At 40.8% G+C, this 20,596-nt stretch overlaps 1 protein-coding gene across 1 annotated transcript in view; it reads right to left on the bottom strand.

Annotated features, from left to right (window-relative positions):
- Window positions 1-18,822, bottom strand: part of LOC119427735 (formin) — a 60,107-nt gene extending 41,285 nt beyond the window's left edge. Inside the window, exons 1-5 of the mRNA XM_037695374.1 lie at window positions 18,746-18,822; window positions 16,279-17,861; window positions 6,538-6,704; window positions 2,319-2,436; window positions 418-479 (exon numbers count right to left, since the gene is read on the bottom strand). Of these exons, the coding sequence (XP_037551302.1) occupies window positions 418-479; window positions 2,319-2,436; window positions 6,538-6,704; window positions 16,279-17,809 (1,878 nt within the window). The 5' untranslated portion in view covers window positions 17,810-17,861; window positions 18,746-18,822. The remainder of the gene's footprint in view (window positions 1-417; window positions 480-2,318; window positions 2,437-6,537; window positions 6,705-16,278; window positions 17,862-18,745) is intronic.
- Window positions 18,823-20,596: the final 1,774 nt, after the last annotated feature.

Below are 20,596 nucleotides of genomic sequence, written 5' to 3'. Positions count from 1 at the left end.
TAGGTTTTCTACGCGATACTTAAAAGAGAGATGCGAGACGAACAAGATACCCAAATATTTGTAGGAATCGACAAACTCAATAGGGACACCATTTGAAGATGAAATCAGAGGAAGAACTGCTGGGACCAACTTCCTGTTTGAAAAAGCATCCCTTTGGTTTTGTCGGTGTTTAGGACAAGTTTGAGATGGAACAAAACAGACTGGATGATGTAGAAAGCTGACTGAAAAAGCTGGAAAGCCTTAGCAACTGATTTAGCTCAACAATAAACAACTGTGTCATCAGCATAGAAATGTAAGGATGCATCAGGGACATTACCTATGTAGATTGTAAAGAGGATGGTTCCCAAGACTGAGCCTTGTGGTACACCATTGTTGACTGTTAAATAACTGGAGGAAATAACATTATGTTCAACTTACATGCATCTTCTCCAGATCTTCCTTGTGCTCTCTTTTGAGCTGTAAAATGGCAGCCTGGTGCTCTGAAATCAACCAGAACAACAATATTAATAAAAAAATAAAAAAATAAATAAATAAACGAATAAAACAATTTATCATGGCACAAGCAATGACAAGTCAGTGCAGTGTGCATTTGGTTCAATTATTACAGCTAATTGCAGTTTGTCCTTTTTGTTTATTACAGAAAGATAAGAAGTCTTTGTTGCGTTAATTTGAGTTGTTCTTGAATAAATATTGAGATTCTTTGCTTGACAAGAAACCTCCAATCAGATAAAATACTACAGAAGGGTGGGTCGCTTTCACTAGCAAGGGACGTACAACTCACTCAACCAGTTTCAAATTACAACGCCAGCCAAATAGAGCAGTTTGAAAAGTTAAAACTCAAAACTCCTAATCTCTTGGTGCAATTAAAGTGAAGTAAACATCAACAATGATGTTCAAACATTTGGAAACCTATTCAACTAATAAATTCTGACTGTACCAGTGTATAAAGTACCTATAAAATAGAAAAAATATTAAAAACTAACATTTAATACCATGTTTAGAAGGGCATTTCTTCATGTTTATCTTCTCAAAACCAAAGTTAACACTTAATAATAAAATGTTGCAACAAATATACATTTATGAAATTATTATTTTTTAACTAAAGTTTGTTGTGGCTTGATGTTATATTTTGTGTCTGTCCCTTCATGGCTTTGGAAACACTTGTTGCAAATATATTTTCATCTGTTACTTAAAAAAAATATATATTTTTTTGCACAAGTGCTTCAAATTTGAGAAAGTAGATTTTTTTTAATGCGTTTGTTTGTTGGTCTAAGAGGCTGCAGCATGCTGACAAGGTAAGATAAGATAAAATATACTTTATCATCCCGAAGGGAAACTGTTGCAGTACAAAACATGAATCTGGTTTTTCTAGATCTCCAACTCTCAGATTTGGTTTTCCTTTACAATTGGTGTTTTGTATTATTCAGAATTCCCACTAACACATAACCTAATCTACTTCATGTGATCCTGTTTTTTAATTGATGCACAAATCTAAAGTATAGCTGTTTCAGATGGTGAGTAGAGATTAGTATTCAGTTAATAAACTGCTCATAGATTAAACTGCACAGTAATGCACAATTAAAAGCGAATGATATAGGAATGAATACACGATGAACGTGGAATTTTTTTTTATTTTTACCTGCTAAGGTACACAGCATGGACTCTGTTCTTCTCAGTTTCATTTTATTTGACAAGAGCAAAGCCAGACCTGGAGCAGATAACTGGACTAATGCACATTAGCTTATCCTAATCTATTCTGCAGATTAATCTGCACCACAAGGTACGATAAACAACTGTTGTGTCATTGCTGTTTGTGCACCACATAGAGCCTGAAAGCAAAGCTCTTTACTTTGTAAATGACTCTATCCAGTGTGTTTTTAACCCATTTGTGTCATTACACCAACAGAGTACAAGTCAGCCTAAAGAAACAGATACTTTTATTTCACCAACACCCACACGTTGTTGCACCATGAAGCAGCAGCAACACAAATGTCACCAACAAGGCACAGACTCCTGGTAAATCTAAGCTAGATGTGTACGATTCGCCCCGCAGATTTGAAAAATGATTGATTGGAGATTACATAACAGTGGCTCTACTTTTAATTCAGAGTGCTGATGTCAATTCTGAACTCGTTACAAAAACCCGAGCGTGACACTCCCTCAAATGATTTAATTGTAGCTGCAATCCGCAAAGCCAGTCTGTGTGAGGTGTGTCCATGAAAGCTTAACAGGCACGATCCTCTTGTTGGTACTTCCAGTCTTGAATGCGAACAAAGACAATACAACAGTGTTAAAACTTACGAGCTTAAATTCCTTACCTGCCTCGGTGTACTTGAGCCCCACCTTCTCCTCTTCATCCTTAGATTTGGGTGGGGGCCACACAGCTTGCAGACGCCCGGGAGTCCGGTCCTCACTATCTGCAGGGGATATCTCTGTCTATAGAGAGAAAACACATTAACAAATACTGATGATGTCACACAGTTCAATTCAAGGCACCAGAACTATATACAGTCTCCAAGAACTATGGTGTGACTACATACAACAGGGTCTGTAGAATTGGTGAGGTCTTTGTTAGGCGATTTGGAGGTTCTCTCAAAAATCAACCTCAGACTTTCCTTCTCACTTTTGAATTTTCTTTTCACTGCCTCCAGGTCCACTTCCTCCGTCTTCTCTTTTTTGATGGTCTTAGGACCAAAAATGGTCTTGAAGGTTTCATAAGCCATGTCTGTAGTTGTCTTTTTCTCCGGTGTGGATGTTTCCGATAATGATCGTTTTTTCTCTGAAATCTCGCCTCCATTCTCAGACTCTTTTTGGCCATGTGCAATGTCACCTTCCTGTTCATCACTTGACTTTTTGGCATCATCATGGTTGCCTAGGCTGAGCCGTTGGTTGAGCTGTCCCACTGAAGGGCTAGATTTGAGCTCAGATGGTTTTCTGACTGGAGGGGTTGTCTTCTGCTCAGGAAAAAGCTTGGCTTTGTTGACGGTCCTCTTGAGGTTAAGCAACGCCAGGTCAGCATCCTTCTCCCTCTGCTTGATCTCTCTGCTTTCCTCCACTGCTCCCTTTTTCATTACCCGCAAACCACTAAAGAGAGCGGGCATCTGGAAGGAAGGCGGTGAAGAAAGCTGTGCACCCTTAGATGGGGATGTGTTGGAGGAAGCCGTGGAGGTAGGAGCAGAAGAAGCTGGTGGTGCTGAACTCATTTCTGGCATCTTTGGACTTGCCGTGTGCTTTGCAGCAGAGCTAATACATGTTTGGCTGTTTTTAGGGGATCCTTCACATCCAGCTGACAGAGATGTGGATATCCCAGATCCGGAAAGCTTTAAACCAGTAGCTTGTTGCTTTGGATTAGATGCTGACTGACTTGAGACCTTGGGAATTTTGGGGCTGGAAGAAACAGAAGAGGAGATCTGGATGGAGTGAGGTTCCTCAGACCTTTCCTCAGCGCCTTCTTCATGCTTCTCTTTGATTTGTTTTGGCTGTGATGGAGAAATTACATCACTATTGCTCGAAGCCTCCAAATTTAGGTCCCCAGAGATGACTGAGGGAACAGGCTGAGAACAGTCTATGCCAGTATATTCATCATCTTCATCTGCTCCAGTATCCAGTTTCTTTTCAGCAGGTGATGTTTCTGCTACAGACACTGGGGTGGTACTCCCCTTGGACTTAGAGAAGTCTTCCTGTTTGGACAATGAAGAGATCTCAGCTGGTCTAGACCTCCCTCTACTCCCAAATTTACTGGAATATAAAATAGCCTCTATGCGTGATCTTTCTTTAAATTTGTGTGTTCTAAACACAGGGAATTTGGGCTCATCTACATTACTGTCTTTCTCAGATGGTGCAGACTTGCCAGGCTTCTCCAATGGGCTTGTGCCATCGCACGCTGCCTCCTCCCCATCATTTTCTGTATCGCTATAGGTTTCCACCCTTGAGACCTGCACGAGATCTGGGTCGACCGAGGCTTCAGCTTCCTCTGTAGCTTGTTTCGCAGACGTCTTCACTGATGGTTCAGCCTTTTGAATTGGATCACAGGAAGCAGTCACATCGTTTTCTACAGTCTCTCCATTGGATAGCTCCTTGAACGACGTCAGCACGGGTGCATCAGCGTCCACAGAGGTGGTCCCATCCCGTGTGAAAAAATTGTTGAAGGCATTCATGATGGAACCAGTGGGATGCTTCCTCAGCTCATCTAAAATATTCTTTGTACGGTTTAGTTTTCCTCACAGTGACCTTTAGCTGAGAACAAAAGAAGCCAAGCCAAAACAACTAGTATTTTCAGGCAGGATCCACTGAAAAAGTCGCCAAAAAAAAAAAAAACACATTTCCCCACTTCTAGTTTTCCAATTTGTTTATGTTCCACCTCCAGGGCCGGCTGGGAACAAAAGGCCTCTGTATGGACAACTTCCCTGCACTCCTGTGTGCTTCGTCTGGCAAGTTAACCGGTTGGTTGTGGAAAGTTTTAAATATCACATGGTGAAAACTCCTGTCTGGAAATTGCTGGTGGTATGGTTTAGTCTCCTCCCTTTACCCAGGATTCCCATGACACAGCAAGTGAAGTCAAGCTGCTCAGCGGCTGGAAACCTGTCCTGCTGTAATCTCACCAGGAAAGCAGAACAGAGTCCACCTGTCTTTTATAAAAGCCTTTCCGACCCTTTGGCCTGTTCGAGTAGCGCTATCCACAAAGTTGCTCTCTCTGTGCCAGTCTGGAATCCAAAGTAAAAAAAAAGGTTTGTGCGCTTTAGCTTGAGCCAGGATTACAGGAAAACTTTCTGTGCTAGTGTGTGAGAAATCCCCTACAGATTGAAAAAAAAGAATTTCACAGTTCTGCCCAATCTGAGGACGCCTTCTTTCAGAACTCCTCCCATGAAGGGAGGGGTTCTGCAATGTGAGGCACTACAGGTATCTGATTACCTCTGCTTACTTCCTTTAAAAGGCTGTAAAAGTAAAAGCAATCACATTGAGGAGAAGGTAGTGGGGGGTGGGCGGTTTGACTGGGGTCCAACAGAAAGGTGTGGATTCCAGTAAAGCAGCATTGCAGCATTAGGTAGTGACCTTCTTCAGTACTGGTCTTTAGAAGGGGAAATGATTAGGGATTCTGGCCTCCTATTCAAGCTAAAATGCTAAGTCCTTAATATGTGATAAGAAGCTTTAGGAGAGGACATAGCTGAACTAAACTAGTAAAAATGACAAGCTGACCCACCTACCTTGGCAATAGCTAGAAACTGGTCCTCCATACACAAGACTTTTACAATAAAATGAAGTTTGGAAGTTTCTTTAGCGATTTAAAAGAACAAATTGTTTACAACGCTACCAACAAAATGACGAACAAAAATGAGGTGATGTGGTCCGCTGTCGTTTCAGAGTTTTTCCTTGTTTGTAAATCCGCTACGATCTTTGATAAAAATGACGGTGTTGTTGCCCCTAGCAACCGAAGAGCAGCCTTCATGAAAGCATTCCAGGCTGAGCCCATTTTAAACTGGACCATCCACTGGGAACACTGGGTTTTAAGTTAGGCTCTGGAAAGGTTTTTGGGTTGAGTTTTACGCGCTTTAAGTTTTTTAAATTAAAGTTAAAAAAAATTTAAATGGGGGGAAAAAAATGGGCAGAAATAGATTAAATAGGCACCAATGAGAATGAAAATTATTTGAGCAAATAAAGATTATATTTGCCAGTTTTATGGGTTAAAAAAATAACATTATGTTTTTATTGTCCAAACAGAGCCTTCAATAAAAAGACATATCAGTTAAAGTGTGATGCTAGTCATTTACAAGTTACAGACGATGCAAACATCTCCTTCATCGCTTAATGGATTCCACTTTTCCAACACATGAGAACATTTGAAGAGCTGTTATGAGAAAATAAAAAAGAAGCTAGTGGCAAAGAATTTGGGCCGAAGCCTAAAATAGTTGTCACTTTCACAACAATGCAAAAAAAGTTTAATCATACACAGCATGCCCTTTGTACTCTGCTTACAGTGTAGGCACTTCAGCTAAAAAACAATGCATAACTTCTGTAGGAACAAAGACACCAGCCACCTAAATCCACACCCAAATAATTTCACCTCATCCGTCACAGCAACAAAGGCCTCGGACAGACAGCATGATGGAATCTGGAGCGGCTCACATTTTGCAGATCATTCAGATGTCTGTCACCTGTTCAGCTGATTTAAAGCCTAAAGTCAGCTAAATGTTTCCAAGCACTTCAGAGTAAAGTAGAAGTGTATGTACTATGCAGCACAACTACATGCAAATCATCTTGTGTTGCAATTTTCTATTATAACATAACGGGGAAAAAAAGGAGTAAAGAAAAAAAAGAGCACTGGATTTTTAGGTGAATGTTTGAATGGAAAGATTTTGGTCAGTTTCGACTTTAGACCCAAGTCTCCAGATTAGAATTCATGATTCGTTGATCCATCTCAAAGAATTCATGATCAGCTGATGAAAAGCTTGAGTGTGGACTAATCCCCATGGGTTTTATGAACGGAGGGAGCCATGGGTACAACTTTGGTTTTTAAGTGTTTTTGCTGACGGCTCTCACCGTGCACTCCAGCTTGGGGTAGTAAGGTGTGTCCCCAATGATGTCATCCTCAGGTGGCGTGATGCGCAGGAAGTCCAGGCGATCAGGACGAGGGATGCGGGAAAGGACCTCCTGAGTATCATCACCATCCAGCATCCAAATATCATCCTGGCGCAGGAGGGAATCTTCTACACAAAGAAAGAAGTGACACTGGGTTACACAAGGCCTTAAAGGTAGAAAAGACCAAACAACATAGCAGGTGTGGTTCTATCCGACTCAGCTAAATAAGCAGCACCGACTGAAGCAAGTTGTTTTGCCTCTCACAATGTTGCTAAGCAGAAAGTAATAAATCATACAGCCAAATGTAATGCCACTTTAACTGGTGATATGTGACTTATCTGTGCTGCTGATTATCCATGCTGCTGATCTCTTGCCTTTAAGCTGCTGCATTCGTACCCATCTGCTCACTACAGGCTCATGTTCGGGCTGCTGTTTAATACACCGTTTAATACACCGTATGATTTTACATTATTAGTGTTTAGCGTACATCTTATATCCTTGTATACTGTTTCTTTTTATACTTTGTATTTTTGCTATTTTGGGGTGTAACTTAGATCTTGGGTACACAATGTTTTTTCCACCTCATGTACCACATGTGACAAAGAACCTTGAATCTCTTCAAATTAGTAGGCAATAACAGAAACCTATTTAGCAACAAGCTGAAGGGCACACAGCTATTTGTATCTGCATTTTGCTATTTCTTTCTCTCCCACAGTCAACACCATCACACTCGTTCACGAAAATACAGCTGCAGAACAATGGCTTCTAAAACAAAACTTTGATACTACTTAGTAATACATTCTATCTTCACTGTAACAGACGCAATGATACATTGCTTAGTATCACTAGTAAGAAAAAAAAAATATATATATATATTTTTAAAGCTATTTTAAGACCCTGATAGTGCAGGCCTGCTAGAATTTAATTTAAATTAGGAGAGAGTGCCCTCTCCTGACCATTCTGCATAATGCCACTGTTTTTTGTGATCCCCAACAAGAAACATACCTAAAATAGCAGTGGCTTGTTGCAGACTCTCCTGGTGAACCTAACTTCCTGAACAAAACACACTCTAAGACTGTCACATGTTTGGAAGTGTAGTTCAGCATGCCTAGATGTTTGAATTCTCTGTCTTAAAGGAGGGATGAGAAACAGACACCGAGGACAAATGAAAGGAAAAGAAGGGAAAGAATTTTAGTGTAGTTGAAAGATCAGAAGTTAAAAGGAAACTGGGAAATGCACCAAAAAAACCACTACATGCAAAGTTCAATGAAATGCTAAACTATGCTGAGTACAACATTTTTCAGTCAGGTCATCTGGACAGTTTCTTTTTTTGTGCTGAAACGTTTCGCCTTCGATCCGGAAGGCTTCATCAGTCAAGGAAACGCACAACACAAAACTGATTCTTCCCCCAACAGCTTACTCCAAAGTGGAACAAACCAGTTTTGTTTGTGATAAGATGGTCTCTTTGGTACGCCCCCGTTTCCATTGCCGGCCCTCTTCCTTGTTGACAGTCGTGTCAAACTGGTTGAAAACAACAAAGTTCATGCTCAATAATCCAGGTTTGTTGTTTTCAACCAGTTTGACACGACTGTCAACAAGAAAGAGGGCTGGCAATGGAGGCGGGGGCGTACCAAAGAGACCATCTTATCACAAGCAAAACTGGTTTGTTCCACTTTGGAGTAAGCTGTTGGGGGAAGAATCAGTTTTGTTGTGTGTTTCCTTGACTGATGAAGCCTTCCGGATCAAAGGCGAAACATTTCAGCACAAAAAAAGAAACTGTCCAGATGACCTGACTGAAAAATGTTGGATTGTATACATGGATTATTGAGCATGGACTTTGTTGTTTATGCTGAGTGCAGTCTCCTTGAAGAGGACACACTGTATTATGAGACTTTTGCATATTGTACACTTCTAAAGACTTGGAATGCATCATCAGTCTCTTTTTGTCTCTGCAAAAACCCTTTTAGTTTGAGGCATGAGAGTTTGCATTTTAGCGTCAGTAGTCTAGCACACGCACTGCAAGTCAGCAGTGATGGTTTGCAGTCATTTGGGGGTTTGATTCATGAAAAATGGTGGGATTAGATTAATACTTTTCATTATGATAATGCTGTGTTGCACAGCCCCACAGTGCAAACTGCTGACTGTGGGCTGGGCTGGTTCCAAATGCAGAGTTAAGCTCAGTCGGTGCCAAGTGAAGATGCCAGAGATCAGGAACAGCCCTCTTTACAATTTTTTTTTCTATTTTTTTTTTAACAGTTTATAACCACAAGCTGTACATCTGCTGCAAACACAAAAGCTATGTAATATACTTTATGTTATTAGTCTTGGTGTAGCAAAATAAAAATACAATTAAGGTGGTCCACACTGCCACCAACTAGACAAGGAAAGAACCGTCATTCCTTCCTACCATCTCTAACGTGCGCATCTTGAAATGACGCAAAGCTGCAATGTAAGAGGTGGGAACAAATATGGTGGAGAAACCGAATGCACTTGAAAGTAAAGGCACTGCATTTGCAGTGAATATTTCCCTGTTGACTTAATGCATAGCTTTCTAACATACCGTATTTTTCGCCGTATAAGTCACACTTTTTTGCATAAATTTGCAAGTCCTGCAACTTATACATTGATGCGACTTATTTATGTTTTTTTTCCCATATTAATAACCCAATTTTTGGCTGAGATCTGACGATTTCATTCATTCTGACATGGAAAATATTGAACACTACCATTTTCAGCCGCTAGAGGATCCTCAACTAAAATGGCAAGCCAAGTGTCGCATTAATAGGTAAAAGTGGCTATTAATGCGACACTTGGCTTGCCTTACACAGCCACCTTTGTCTCTCTCTGGAACTCCTGGAGCAAACGTCAAATCAGCTGCATTTTGCCACACCGCCCAGGTGAAATGCAGCTGATTTGACGTTAAAATGCATTTATTAAGGAAAAGTTCAACTGAGACACACCTTTACTATAATGTCGAGCAAACAAATAATTGTTTTTAAGTGTTAGTCTTGTTAAATTCTTGTTAAAGTCCTCCCATGCACGCTCCCATGGTCGCCATTTGGCAGCCAACCGATGCAACTTATACGGCGAAGCAACATATTTACGATTTTTCCCACTTTATTAGGACATTTTTGGGCTGATTCGACCTATACGGTGGAAAGTACGGTACATACAATAGACATAAAGAGGAAATGTGGTTGGAGAGCAAAGCTAAAAGCTTCTCATGTGAACATTTGTGTAGCTACAAATTTTATTGAACAGTATCCTGTTGCTCATCAGATGAGCCCCTCTCAATATAAGTAATTAAATCGCAAAACAACATAAATGGTACACTAAAAGTACATTTTAAAATGTGAAACTTAAAATTATAGGATTTTTTTTTCTGTTTGTATCAAAGACCTGTTGATTAAAAACACGCAACAACTCTCAGTAGACTCAATTTAATCCAAGGACTGTACTTGAGTCTCTCAGACATCTACAGTAGACAGATGTGTCTCCAAAAGAGCACATCTGCAGGATATGAATAGCAGTGCTATAATTTGACGGTAAAAATGTAAACGAGCAGCTGCCAGAGAAACGAGATGAGAGTTTTGATTATAATTTTAACAATCATATCTGGTTTTAGTGAATTATAGGCCATCAAATGTGTCAGAGTAGGTTTCAGTGGGTCAGTCTGCCTGTAACTTTATGATCTGATCATCACTCACTTAGAGCTTTTTCTAAACTATAAAGGGCAGACACATAATTCTTCAAAACCATCTCCTTTTCTCTAAGGAGTAATAAAAGACTCGGATCTTCCTTTAATATGTGTAATGAATCACTGCAGGCAAGCAAAAGGACCAGGCAGCACGATGGATCAGTGGTTAGCACTGTTGCCTCACAGCAAGAAGGTCCTGGGATCAATCCCTGGTTAGACCTGGGGTCTTTCTGTGTGGAGTTTGTATGTTCTTCTCGTGCTTGTGTGGGTTTTCTCCAGGTACTCTGTTTTCCTCCCACAGACTAAAAACATGCATGTTAGGCTGCCTTCAGGTCCAGACCTCCCTTGCAAAAGAGATCTGTGATCTCAATGGGATTTGTCTGGTTAAATAAAAGTTAATAAAAAAGCAAATTAGCAAAATGATGTGTAAATTACAGAAATCAAAATGACTAATTAATGATCCTCTATCCTCAGAGAGCCCAAATTACTTACTGCATCTTCAAAAACAACTAAACAGAACTGCCTGCACCCTATTTTATTCTCTAAAATCTTTAAACCTCATCAGTCAAAAGGCAAAATTGGGCTAAGTATGCTAAGTACATTTGGCTCCCTTTAACCTGCACCCTCACTTTTAAGCACAAAGAAAAAAAATCAATGACTTAATTTGCAAACCAAGAACGGTGCAGGTTTTATCAGTCTCCTCGCTTCTATTTGGTTACAACAATTTTTAGTAGTGTTGTTGGCTGAGGGGGTGACTCTCAGGCTGTCAGTTCACCTGTTTACCTGTCAAGCTCAGGCTCATGGTGCAGCAGCTGCAGGTGGAAACTAAAGGAAGAGCGTTGCTTCATCTTCTCTAAGAGCCTGAAGCAGAAACACAGCCTGACATGAGGCACGCAGAGACACCTTTATTCATTTGAGATGCAGTTTTGGACTTAAATAGGAGGGAATGTGTACTTTATTTCACCTTGCACGCCATGTAGGCCTGTCACAATAACAAATTATGCTGGGCGATTAATTGTCTCAGAAATTATTGCAATAAACGATAATACTGTTTGAAATTTGACAATAATTAGTAATTATTGTCAAATTTAAGAAGAATTTTTTGTGTGTAGTACCTTTTTTGACCACCGGATGGCAGTATAAGACTTTGAACCGAAGGATGGATAGTGAGGGAGGGATCAGCGTGTCTCTTTAAGAAAAATGGGAGGGAGGCCCCTTGACGTGACATGGGCTGTGTCTCCTTCCTTGTTTTTGGTTCTTAAAATGGCGGACGTTCTGTGTAGTTTGAGCTCTTTAGCATAGCATTTTTCACACAAAGCTTTTAATAAAAAATAAAAAAAAATCAGTAAACAAGTTCTCAGCTTCTTTTTGCAGAGAAAAACAATTTTTTTACACAAATGCACGAGTTTCAACCATGAATTTTGGAGCTTCGACAAGACGGAAGTTTTTTCCACGCAGTCGGCCTGTTAGCTTAACTCGTAGCTTAGCTTCACGGCTAAGCTGCTTTAAAGCCGATAAATGAAAATGAGGTCAATAATTTTAATTTATCATGCGATTAATTGATTTACTGTTTATTGCGACAGGCCTAACGCCACGAAATAAAAAGAACAGAAGATTTGGGTAACCTCTTCTTTTGGCTTTTCCCTCTTCAGCGAGTCATCCTCCTCCTAGAGAGATTAAATAGTAGAGTAAAAGCCGAAAGCGTGCAACATAGCTGACGTTTTCCAAGAAAAGTTATTTATTGCAGAAAATCTGTTAAACGTTGTACAAAGTAAGTGAGGGACCTTTGTGCTTCGTTTCTCTGCATGCAGCTCAGAGCGACAGCGTGAGACAGTCTCTTGGAGGACGTTTTAGCAGAACTGACTACATTATTTTAAGAAAAATGGCCGTTGTCTTCAGTGTTCGGAACAATGTTGCTTTGTAGAGAACTTTAAGTTGAATGGCAGCTAGCAGTGAGAGCTTGCTGCTGGAACATTGGAGATCATCTAATTATGGTATTGGCTGCCATATGTCAGAAAATACTAAGCAGAAAATCAAGGAAGGTATAAAGACAGGAAGCTATTCTAAACTCAGCAGTACTTGGGAACTCTGAGAATTTCTAATCATCTAAAAATCTAAAACTAAAAGCATTTTTCTACAACTTCTTCATTTAGTTCATTTGTACCTCCTTAAGCATAATTCTGATGGGATTTGTGGTCCATAATCTTAAACTGGTGAGCATTAGGAAACATTTAGGAGCCTCAACGGCCTCGTACATGGCTGTGAATGACACTCAGGCATACACTCCTCATTAAAATACTCTGAAGTGGCAGCATGATTAATATTAACACATAGAAACCATATTCACTGTGTAAAAATGGAGCATATGAGCTTTAGCTAATAAAATAAACAAGAGCATTTCTTTAAATTCACCTGCCTGTATGATTACACTCATGATTAAATCCGGAGCTTCAAATTAAAAGCCCTGATTAAAGAGCCTGTGAGATAATTAATTCAACGTTTGGAAACTATAAAGGGCCCAGCTTCACCATAACCCACTCATCGCCTTTGGCTGAGTCCTGTGATGTTCATTTATACATGTTAACATCTAAAGTGTAGTTAATTATCGAGCAACAAAAAGGCTATTTGCAAAAACAGCTTAGATTCAGCAAAGGGGGTGAAAAAACATTACAGTATAAGCAATTTAATGAGATTTTGCAATATGATGCCTGGTCTTTAATCATCTGTTAGCCCTTGAACTGTTATGAATGACTACATCTAGACGTGTTGTGATAAACAATAAATCAATTAATCGCATGATGAATGAAAATTATCTACCTCATTTTCATTTATCGGCTTTATCGTTTCTTCGTGTCTCTCTCTTTCTACTGAAGACACTGGATGACAAAAGGCTCAACTTCAGTGCTTTTCACGGAGCCCGCCCTTTCTCTTTAAAATCTGTTTTACAGCTAAGCTGAAAAGCTAAGCTAACAGGCCGACCTCGGGGGGGAGGGACTCCGTCTTGTCAAAGCTCCAAAATTCACGGATGAAACCCGTGACTGTGTAAAAAGGTTTTCTCTGCAAAAACAAGCTGAGAACTTGTTTACTGATTTATTTTATTAAAAGCTTTGTGTGACAAATGCTATGCTAAAGAGCTCAAACTACACCGAGCGTCCGCCATTTTGAGATTCGAAGAAAAGTAAAGCAAGCCGGCCCATGTCACGTCAAGGGGCCTCCCTCCCATTTTTCTTAGACACGCTGCTCGCTCCCTCACTATCCATCCATCGGTTCTCAAAAAAAGGTACTACACAGAAAAATTGACCCAACATTTCTTCTTAAATTGGACATTACTAACAATATTATCATTTATTGCAATAATTTCTGAGACGATTAATCGCCCTGCAAAATTTGTTATCGTGACAGGCCTAACTACATAATTTACATTTACATCACCTAAATGTTATTTTTGAAGTATGTGTTGGGAACAGCTCCCAGCTAACACACCAAAATTTAGTTTGTGACATCTGTAACATTGGCTGTGCTATATAGCCAGCTTTGGGGTTTCTAGTGTCAGTTGGTTGTGACGGCCATCTTGAATTAGGTTGATTCTAAAAAGGCAATAAACGGTAGAGCTACATCCATTGATTACTTTCTAAACGTTTCATTAACACACATCCAGTGGTTCATGACATATTTTGCTAACAGACTGACACAGTTGATTCCATTAGTTGACAGCAACGTTCTAAACACAGATCTTGATTAACGCTCAGAGTATAAATCAGGGGTCAATCTCAGCTATGACCACAACAAGCTTTTGCTTATTATTTGCAAAACTGGCTGAGTTAGAATTGTTTTTGTGTTTGCTGGTGCTCATCTTGAATTGGGTTGATTCCTAAAGTTTATCAGTCGTAAACATGAACCCAATGTATATTTTCTCAAAGTTTAATTAACATTTGTACAGGTGCTGATGAGATAACTTTCTAGCAGTCTACACAAACATTAATTCAACCTTTATTTATATACAGGTTCATCCCATTGAGCCTCGAGGACTCATTTACAGGAGACCTGATTCTAAACAAGCACAAGTGTGCACACAAACCAGGGCAAAAACATGATCAATTTGCCTTTGAATAATTTTTATTTTATTTATTTTTGGACCACTTATTGCCTCCGATGTGTGTCTCATCGGTGTATGAATGTGATAAAGCACTGATTGGTCTTTGTATGGATCTAGTCAAGTGCTGTATGAATGGGTAAATGGCAGTAGAGATTGTAGTGTAAATAGCTTTGAATATCTTAATAAGATAGAACGGTGTTATAAAGTCCATTTACCATTCACCGTTCTACAGGGGTTGCAACAGCAAACACACATGCACGAAAGAGCTGTCATTTGTTTTACACGTGACAAAACATGGGTCGAATCTGCAGCTTCAGGATTACAAGAATGCAGTTCCTGACCACTGACCTACATACTCACACCTTCAGATAAAAACTAAAACTTCCCTGTTGGGAGAGTAGCTGAAGACGTTCAGTAAAAATACTTGTTTCGCTGTGAGGGATTAAAAAGAATAGTAGTCCCTCGTTTATCGCTGGTGTTTGAGACCACGCCCACCCTCGATAAGTGAAAAACCGCGAAGTAGGGATACGGTAGTCCAAGTTCAAGTTGAGTTCAAGTTCAGTAAACTTTGTCGTGACATGTGCCAGGCTGTACTCATCACATGTCACTCCCAATCCCACTCCTTAAATAAACCAATTTAAATGTAAATACTGTAGCATTTTAAATAAACAATCCATGTTACAGTATTTAAATTTAAATTCTAGAGAAGAGAAGCGCAGCAGGATATCAAAGGGATGTCACTCAGCTTCAGCTCTGCAGCACGGAGCAGAAATGGAGAGGAGGAGGTCAGCTGATCAGCTGCAGGAGAGAGCTTTCTCTTGCACTTGTGGCCTGCACACATGGTGTAAAATCATTTAAAATTATTTTAAATAAACAAACCCATGGCTCATCCATCAATCAGCCAATTGTGTCATGTCCAATCTTATTTTGAAAATCTGCGATATAATGAACCCGTGAAGTAGCGAGGGACGAATGTGATTTAAACACAGACCAACATGTCATCTAAAGGGCAAAAGGTCAGCAGAAAGGCATGATCATGTGTGTGAAAGACAAGCTGGGAAAAAGAACTGCCTGGTGGCTGATCGTGGATGAAAACCCAAACTGACGTCTCTGAAGCAGACTTCTGATGTCATCATAGCTTTGCAAAGATTATGTGGAGTATACTGTGGGTGTTCAAATCCATTTATCACGTCTTTGTCAGATTTATGAGCGCAACGCAAGATTACAAAAGGATGTAAATAAGGACATGCTAATCCTTTTTTCTGCAGCTTTTTGTGCCTGAGGGGGTCTTGGGATTATTTTTTTGGTTCCCAGTAAACAAAAGTAGCCGATCCAGTGGAGTTCAAAACTGGTAAAGCTTCAGTTCAGTGTGCTCATGAGAACTCAGGTCAGGTCAAACTCCGTGTCGACATTAAGCCTTTGATCTGGGACACTCCTGCTAATCTCTGCCTTCCCCGCAGCGCCGAGTGAGGGGCACATGGATCATCAACAAAAGTATTCTCAGGACCTGCTCGCCCAGTGCACAACTCTGTTGGGAAGTTTTTAATTTGTAGCCGGGTAACAAGTTGAATCCAGAACCGCAGGAGTCACGAACCAGTGACGAGCTCCTTAAAGAAAAACGCACTCAAAGCAGCAGGAGCGACAAAGTTAAACTCCCCGTGATGAAATGGTTCAGCAGGTAGTGACGTTTCATCAAAGAACTCAAGTACCTGATCTGACACAAACAAACATAAACACACAACTGCATCTTGTTCAAGCGTTCCCTTTTCTTTTCTTGTTTTTTGAAATCCAGCGTCGGCGCTGCCAGATGAAAGGCCCGTTCTGACGAACTAAAGGCTCCGAGCCGATAAAGCCCTCACATCAAGGCCAGGCTCCAGAGGGAGGACCAGTGTTACTTCTAACAACTCACCTGTTGTTGTGGAGTTACTGGACGAGTTCCTCTTAGAGTTGCTCGGCGGCCCGTTGAGATCCAGCTCCAGCTGAGTGATGGTCCGCTTGTTGCCATTCTTGTCAGTGACGTCGGAAAAGATTTTGGCTTTGTCTGCGTTCCTGGAGCGGTCTCGGTCCAAGTCTTCGTCCTTATCTGAAAGCAGAACAATCCGGTGGTTGAGTTGCGGGCTCACTTGCTTGGAAGACAAAGGGGACAGCAGCGGGGACATGCTCTGGAGGCTGTTTGAAGTCGGGTACGACGTGTTGAAGACCCCTGCGAGGGACGGCGAAGAGGGGCTCTTTGTATGGAATCTGACTGGCGCTGAAGGTTCTGTGGTGTGGGATAGAGGCAGGTGGAGCCCCTCAGAACGTTTGGAGGTTCTGTCCTTGCTGACGTAGTTTCCATTTGGTTCTTTCCACTCTCCATTCTCCTGTTTACTTCCACAAAGTCCTGAATGTTCCTGAATTTGTGTTGCATGACTGACACGAAGAAGCTTCCCTTCCACTTCCTGCACTTTGGCAACAACCCTGACTCCCGCGTTCCTTTGGTTGATTTCGCTGTAAAGCTGCTGAGCAGACTTGACTGATGAACCGTTCTTAGAGAACGCCTCGACCGGTGGGTCAAATCTTTTAACAGGGCGCAGGTTGCTTTCGCTTTGCCGTCGGCTTAGACCCTCCATCAGGCTGCAGGAGGACGACCCATAACCGAGCTCACCGTCACACTCCGAGAAGTCGCTGCAGAAATCCATGACGGGGTCAAAAGTCTGGGTGTCCTCTGTGAAGTCCCAGCTCTTTGGAACAATCAACGGTTCATCTATCGGCAGTGTGGGATTACTGACAGCTCTGACACAGGAGTCAGTCACCGGGCTCTCAGACTCGCAGACTGCACTTCTTGAGGTTTTCTCTGCTTGATGAGTTGTGGATTGCTTGTTCTTTGCTGGCAGCTCTGCAAATGAATGCCTTTTACCAACGCTCTTTTTTATCTTACTCCGTAACAAATCCTCAGCATCGTCAACTTTCTTTCCCCCCACCTTCTTTACCTTTTTAGTCTTGGATGCAACTCTCCTCTGCTCCAGGAGGGAGTTGTTGCTGCTGAGGTCCTGACCTCCAGGGTGAACCTCCTGACCTTCCATGCATTCATCGAGTTTTCCATCTTGGTTGCCCATCCTGACTTTGCGAGCGCAGTTCCGACACAACGATAACAGTTCCACCAGCAACTGGTGGTGCTCAGCTGCCAGCCAGCAGAGCTCTTGAGCCGCTTCTTTCGTCGCCCGCTGCGCGTTAGACAATTTCCCAGCGGAGTCAGAAGACTGGCCTCTTTGTTTGGACGCTGCAGGATTCTTCTTCTCCCAGTCATGGTCATTACCCGCGCTTGCTGAACGAGAGGCGCGGCTCTTGTACTTGAAGCTCGGGGCCCGCCTCTTGGGGAAGTAGAGGCTGATGTTGCTAAGCTCACGGATGGGTGCGTACAGCAGGAGGACGGCGTGCGTGCCCTCCATGATGGGTGCCATGTCAGTGGTCAGTCGCGTCTGGGAGAAATCTCAAGCTGTACATCACCCGATGCTGCAAAAGAAAACAGAACAGACTTTAGATATAGATTAAACAGATTAATCAGAAGAGCAAGTTTAATCAGCCAATATGGGCCACTTTTTTAAAAGCTCGATGTTTGCACATCCTTAATGAATTACCAATAAAGATTCAGCACCGGCTCAGTGTAGCTTTAATTTATATTATTTTAAATGCACAAGATTTATTAAATATATGTTTATTTGAGTTAAGCAAATATTGTTATATTTTGCTTATTAGAAAATACTACTACTGCTAATAATAATAATAATACCAGTAATTTTAGATGTAAATTAAAGAGCCATTCCCATTTATCCCATAATTTCTACATGTCACTGTCCAGCCTGCAGTTTTCCTCAACACCCAACTCTGTTTCAGCTCCAGAAGCTTCCCAAAAAGTGCATAAAATCGCAGTTCATCAACATTATCCAAGCTGCTGCAGCCATCTCACGCACGGTGACGACACATGCATGCATGCGCTCCACGCCGAGCTACTGTCACCCTTGTTTACAAGCACAACATGCTCTCATTCCTCCTTACATGTAAGCTCATCTGTTTGTGTCATAACATAATCCCGTGGGTTACTGTCACCTTGCAACGACTGCTGGCCTAAAGATGGCAGCGAATATTAATATCCTTCAGGGTTTCGCGTTCAAGCTGCCAGCTATTATTGACATCCACATTATTATACTGAATTTATGGTTGTAAATGTTGCATATATAGCTAAATGAAGAACTGCGAATCTTCATCCTGTGTGATTCAGTTTAATGTTCATTAGAGAATGACAATAATAAGACCGAATTAGCTGTAGGGAAAATAGCAGTAGCAGTTTGAGGGAGGAAAAAACAAAAACAAACAAAAAAAAAAAAATAGTTACTCACCCGATTTTGATGGCGAGGTCCCCACATCTCTGTGCCGCAGCCAGCCAGTGAACACCGCTGCTCCGCTGGGTTCGCCTGCTGTGAGCAACGCGGCTTTCAGCCAATGGGTGAGCTCGTCGCTGGCGTTCTGCGCTATGATTGGCTGAGGGGGGCTCAGGGACCGCCCACAGCTTGAGTCAGCGCAGCTGCAGCTTGCAGGTGGGACATGTGACGGAAGTGAGGTTGTTTCTCTGCGGAACGGTGAGAATGAAGACGTTTTACGGCCCCTAGAATTTTATGACTCTGGAAATAATTTCCACTATTTTCTCAACAAATCTGAGCATCTTGACGAGCACGAAAGGCGAGCACGCTTTACCTTTTTAATGGTCGATGTTGACTTTTTGTTGTGAAACAGCGACGCCTAGTGGCCATTCTGTGGACCAAGTCTCCGTCAGGAAAGGGCAAACTAAATAGCAAGTGAACACAGTACTGTATGTGTGTGTGTTTAATATGTTTAATGTTTGATGTGTCTTTTAAACTTAATACAATTTATGATGGCATGCACAACCAAATGACCTTAGCAACACACAAATGACTGTAACTCAGCCATTTTCACAGATATTAAGCTCAAATTTGGTATGGTAGTGGCTGACCATCATCTCCAAAACATGCTCCGAGCACAAACCGATCGTATAAGATCTGTTTTAAACATTGTCATTAACTAATACAACCAACTCTCCCTGCGTGTTAACAAAATTTCTCATGAATCTCTGGATGGATTTCAAAGAAACTTTCTAAATGGGGAAAGCTTGTCTGCATGAACATTTGAAGCTACCTCAATTCAATGTCTGCCACAGCTAATTGATCTTATACCTTTCACAACTCTTTGGTGAGGTAGTAGCTGGCACTACCACACACTGAGAAGACTAAGATCATACGAGATATTGCAAAATCACATAATATTATGCGTACTATTTTAAAGATTTTATCAAAATGGGTACAATTCCATTATTTTGACATTTGGGATGATTGAAGTCTAAAACTATCATGAAAGGTAGAAAAGGAATATGCATTATTTTGAGGAGTGTTAGGTTTTTAATTATGTACTAAAGTTTATATTTGCGTTTGAACAGAGATGTTAAATTTTTATAACATTATTTATGGGTGAATACATTTTAAATAGCCATAGAAAAGTAAAGCAGTGAAACAAACAGTACTGTCTTCTCAAACTCATATTTTACTACCAAGAATTGTGATTCTAAACATTTTTTTAAATTTGTTTGGGATAGTTAGTTTTTTTTTTTTTTAGCAGTTTCATCTTCAAAAAAAAAAACAACAAAAAACAAAAAACACTAGATGATACAATTTCACAGTATATATATTTTTACCAATAAGATTGGTTCCCAAAGTCATGTTTTCTGAATAAACTGAACAAAAGAAAAGATGGAAAACATAAAAAACAACACCAAAACTATACAGTCAATGAATATAGTCACAATCATAAAAAACAATTAGTTCTAAACAAACGAGACCGTGACACAGCACCTAAGAGATGCATCTTTATTCAGCTGATCCTTCCAGTGTTTGCACATGTCTGGTCTCAGTGGAAAAACACCTGATGAACAGAGACAGAAAATACTGTTGTTGCAAATAAATCAGTAACACGTATCATGGAATGACTAATCATAATTTGAAATTGTTTTAAAATGGGGTGCTGGTTATTTCGTCACTAATACCATACCCCCATTTTGTACCCACTGGTTGACATTTCATTCCTATTGGTTACAAAATGGTTACCACTTTGCATCATTTCCAGCATGCATTCGTGCACCTGTCGAGGCTTCCCATGTGTGCAAGTCTGCATTAACATAT

Source organism: Nematolebias whitei, chromosome 21 (assembly GCF_014905685.2).
Source record: "Nematolebias whitei isolate Nwh7 chromosome 21, NemWhi1, whole genome shotgun sequence".
NCBI lineage: Eukaryota > Metazoa > Chordata > Actinopteri > Cyprinodontiformes > Rivulidae > Nematolebias > Nematolebias whitei.
This window is presented reverse-complemented; position numbering and strand designations above follow the sequence as displayed.